General features: G+C 37.8%; 1 protein-coding gene across 1 annotated transcript; it reads right to left on the bottom strand.

The window, feature by feature from the left end:
* Nucleotides 1-404: 404 nt before the first annotated feature.
* On the bottom strand, nucleotides 405-1,535 carry LOC141590331 (protein FAR1-RELATED SEQUENCE 9-like). Its single transcript, XM_074410929.1, has 3 exons — nucleotides 1,437-1,535; nucleotides 704-1,208; nucleotides 405-532 (listed from the first exon to the last, which is right to left on the bottom strand). Exons 1-3 carry the CDS (start codon nucleotides 1,533-1,535, stop codon nucleotides 405-407), a joined length of 732 nt encoding a protein of 243 aa, XP_074267030.1.
* Nucleotides 1,536-3,593: the final 2,058 nt, after the last annotated feature.

Below are 3,593 nucleotides of genomic sequence, written 5' to 3'. Positions count from 1 at the left end.
TTTATAGCGATAGTTGCAATGTTTTGGTGATTAAGCCGAAAATCGAGCCTTGGTCCCTTTGATGAATCGATGTCAGTCAAAGTTGTGTGATTGGTCACCGCGATTTAACCTGCACTGTCGCGCAGACTGGGGTTGCGGGTAAAAATTCGGTTGGATGTAAATTATTGTGAAAAATGGATAATTGGCCTTATTCTTGTTTTAGGCCATTTATTATGTTTTTAGTTCACATGTGTTGTTGGTTGAATTGAATGGTTTCTTATATTGTAGAAACGGCCTTAGATTCCCTGGAACCTTTAATATTGTTAATATAGCTTGAAATGGAATTGGTATTGAATACTTCTTGCAGGTTGTTGTGTTTGTCATAGATAGGTCTTTATTGTCTTTGACGAGTATATGTTCACTGCTTAATAGCCTTTCTTCATCCCACGTCTGGTATAGTCTTCATCCCATTTGCTGAAAATCGATATTATATGGCGGCATAGGATGCCAGTTCTTTCAAACATTGTACAACTGCACCTTGCTTTACGTGTACCTGGGTCATCAGTTAAGGTTATCATGTAAGTGTGAATGTTACAAACAATGTAAGTGTAAATGTGTTTGTATTGAAGTATATGTAGAATGTAAGTGTAAATGTCATTACATGTAAATGTCTAATGTAAATGTAAATATAAATGACAATAAGTAATTAGTAATCCGTAATTACCTGGACTGTTTGCAACTTCAAAATTCTTTCCCCTAGACGAATCTTTGACCGTAGTTACTTCTAGCTCGTCTCTCTCAATGAAACCTCTGGTTCTACATGTATCAACTGAGTATATGTCCTCTTCCTTGAAGGTGTAGAATGTTGAATAGGTGCATACCTTTGCACCATGACTCTCTAACGCCAGATGTGTTGACGTCTTCGGGGATGAGTGCTTATCATTGTTGTCAAGCTGCTTTTGTGTATGTCTTTGTTGGTCCATAGCGCTCTCAAAATGAATCCAAAACTCAACCAATGTTCCTGATTTATGCTCAAACCTCTTAAAAAAGCTATTTTCGCTCTCTGATCTTTGAGTTGTCCTTACAACAGACGCCATCTTCAAGTCTCTGCAATGTGCCATTACCCACTGTCCTCTAATAGCATACGTGTCCGCAAACCAATCATTGGCAATAAGACCATGCTCTTCAATAATTTGCTCCCAGATAGCATCGAATTCTGCTGCTTCAAGCTCCTCGTCCCATAAAATGTCATTAAGTTACCCCATGAAGTCAGAATAATCACTCCTAGAGACACCAAACTTACTAGGCACTTTGTTCATTATATGCCACATACAAAACCGATGTCGCGCTGTCTTGAAAACAAGACGAACGGATTTTATAATACCCGGTTCCTGATCTGTAATTATGTACTCGAGTTCCCCCCCCCCCCCTATTGCATCTAAAACCCGGCTGAAAACCCAATTAAATGACTCATAATCTTCCCTTGCAATTAGAGCCCCACAGAACGTCACTGATCGTTTATGCTGATCCACACCACTAAACGGTGTGAAAACCATAGAATACTTATTTGTTGAGTAAGTTGGGTCGAATGACACTGCATCACCAAATATCTTGTAGTTCTCTCAGACGGTACTGTCCGCCCATATAGCCCTACGTAGGCTGCAAATGACAATTAGGTTACAAAAGAGAGAGAGCTCTCTTTTTGTTTGCTTGGTTCGGCCAAACCGAGTGGAAGAGGAGGAAATGGGCTTTCATTTTCTCCTTATTTTAACTCGTGGTCCGATGCTAAAATGTATATGACGGGTTTTAATAAATCGTCATCGGTTATCGGCTATTAAGATATCAACTAATAACACGGGTTAGTTGAATTATTAATACATGTCCGACAAAAACGATATTGTATAATTCATTCAATATACATTAATTAAATATAATCGTTTATATTTAATTTACGAATTAACTGTTTAATTCGCCTTAGCCCATAATATTTAATCCGTATTAAATATAATATCTCAACATCACATTTTGACTAATTACTAGTCAAATAACTCGGACTAACTGGTTAGTCAAATTTGGCATCTACATGACTGTATTTTCATACCGTCACATCTCTCAAACGTATCCTATAGGTGTGACTTTTAGGGACCAATTGATCACCGCCATCGGTATGACAATAACGTCAAACTTATCTAGCAAGCCAACCGTTATTGATAAACGTGGACCAACTGATTATAATACAAAAGTATACCCTTTGATCCTTTTAGAGATTTATAAGTCCTTGCACTAACTGTAAAGGACACCAGCCCCAACAAGCTCCCACTTGTCCGTACAAGTGTATGTGCAATGACGTTATCCGCACTAACTGGAGGACACAGCTCCAACACTAGTAATATTTAATTTAATTTTTTTTTTTATTTTTTAAGAACAAACAACAACGGTTATTTATAAAAAACCCATTGTCTTTAGTTATAACAACGGTTTTGTATATTACAACCCGTTGTTATAACTTTCCCCACAAAATTGAGTCACATTTTCCGCAACGGGTTTTTATACTTAAATCCGTTGTTAATAGTTTTAACAACGGTTTCCTTAAGAAAACCAACCGTTTTTAAAACCTTTTACAACAGACGCTTTAACAACGTCCGCTTTTTTATATAACAACGGTTTTTAACTGTTGTTATAGCCTGTATCTGTAGTAGTGTTTATTAGATATGGTTCGATCGATGATGAGTCAAACAGAGTTACCTAAGTCATTCTGGGGTTTTGCCATTTTATCTGCGGTACAATCACTTAATAAAAGTCCCACTAAAGCAACTGACAAAACTCCATGTGAGATATTGAAAGGGAAAGTCCCGAATCTGCGATACATGAAAGTATGGGGTTGTGATGCTTATGTCAAGAGCAAGTATGACGATAAGCTTCCACCTCGTTCTGAAAAATGTATTTTTGTAGGCTACCCTAAGGAAACTTGTGGATATTACTTCTACAATAGTAACGAGAATAAAGTGTTTGTTGCTCGTGAAGCTGTCTTTGTAGAAAAAGGAGTTTATTTCTAGAAGACAAAGTGGGAGAAAATTTGAACTTGATGAAGTTCAAGAGCCACAAACTGATGTGACAGTGCAGGAAGATGTTCCTTCAACGTCAGAATCTGTTATTGTTCCTGCTGAACCTAGGAGGTCGGAAGGGGTTAGTCGCCAGCCTGATAGATACCTTGGTATTATCGAGGAAGATAGTGACTATGAGGTTTTACTTTTATAAAGTGATGAACCCAAGACCTATAAAGCAGCTATTACGAGTTCTGACTCTAAGCTATGGCTCGAGGCCATGCAATCTGAAATGGATTCCATGTACGATAATCAGGTATGGGACCTGGTTGACTTACCTAAAGATGTTCGACCTCTTCAATGTAAGTGGATATTCAAGATTAAAATCGGCATGGATGGACATAAAGATGTCTACAAAGCTAGATTGGTTGCAAAAGGTTTCACCCAGGTTCATGGTTTACACTATGATAAAACTTTTGCACCAGTTGCTATGCTTAGATCTGTTCGGATAATGTTAGCGATTGCTACATTTCATGATTATGAGATATGGCAAATGGATGTCAAAACCGC

The sequence above is a fragment of the Silene latifolia genome, chromosome 7, assembly GCF_048544455.1.
Source record: "Silene latifolia isolate original U9 population chromosome 7, ASM4854445v1, whole genome shotgun sequence".
NCBI lineage: Eukaryota > Viridiplantae > Streptophyta > Magnoliopsida > Caryophyllales > Caryophyllaceae > Silene > Silene latifolia.
This window is presented reverse-complemented; position numbering and strand designations above follow the sequence as displayed.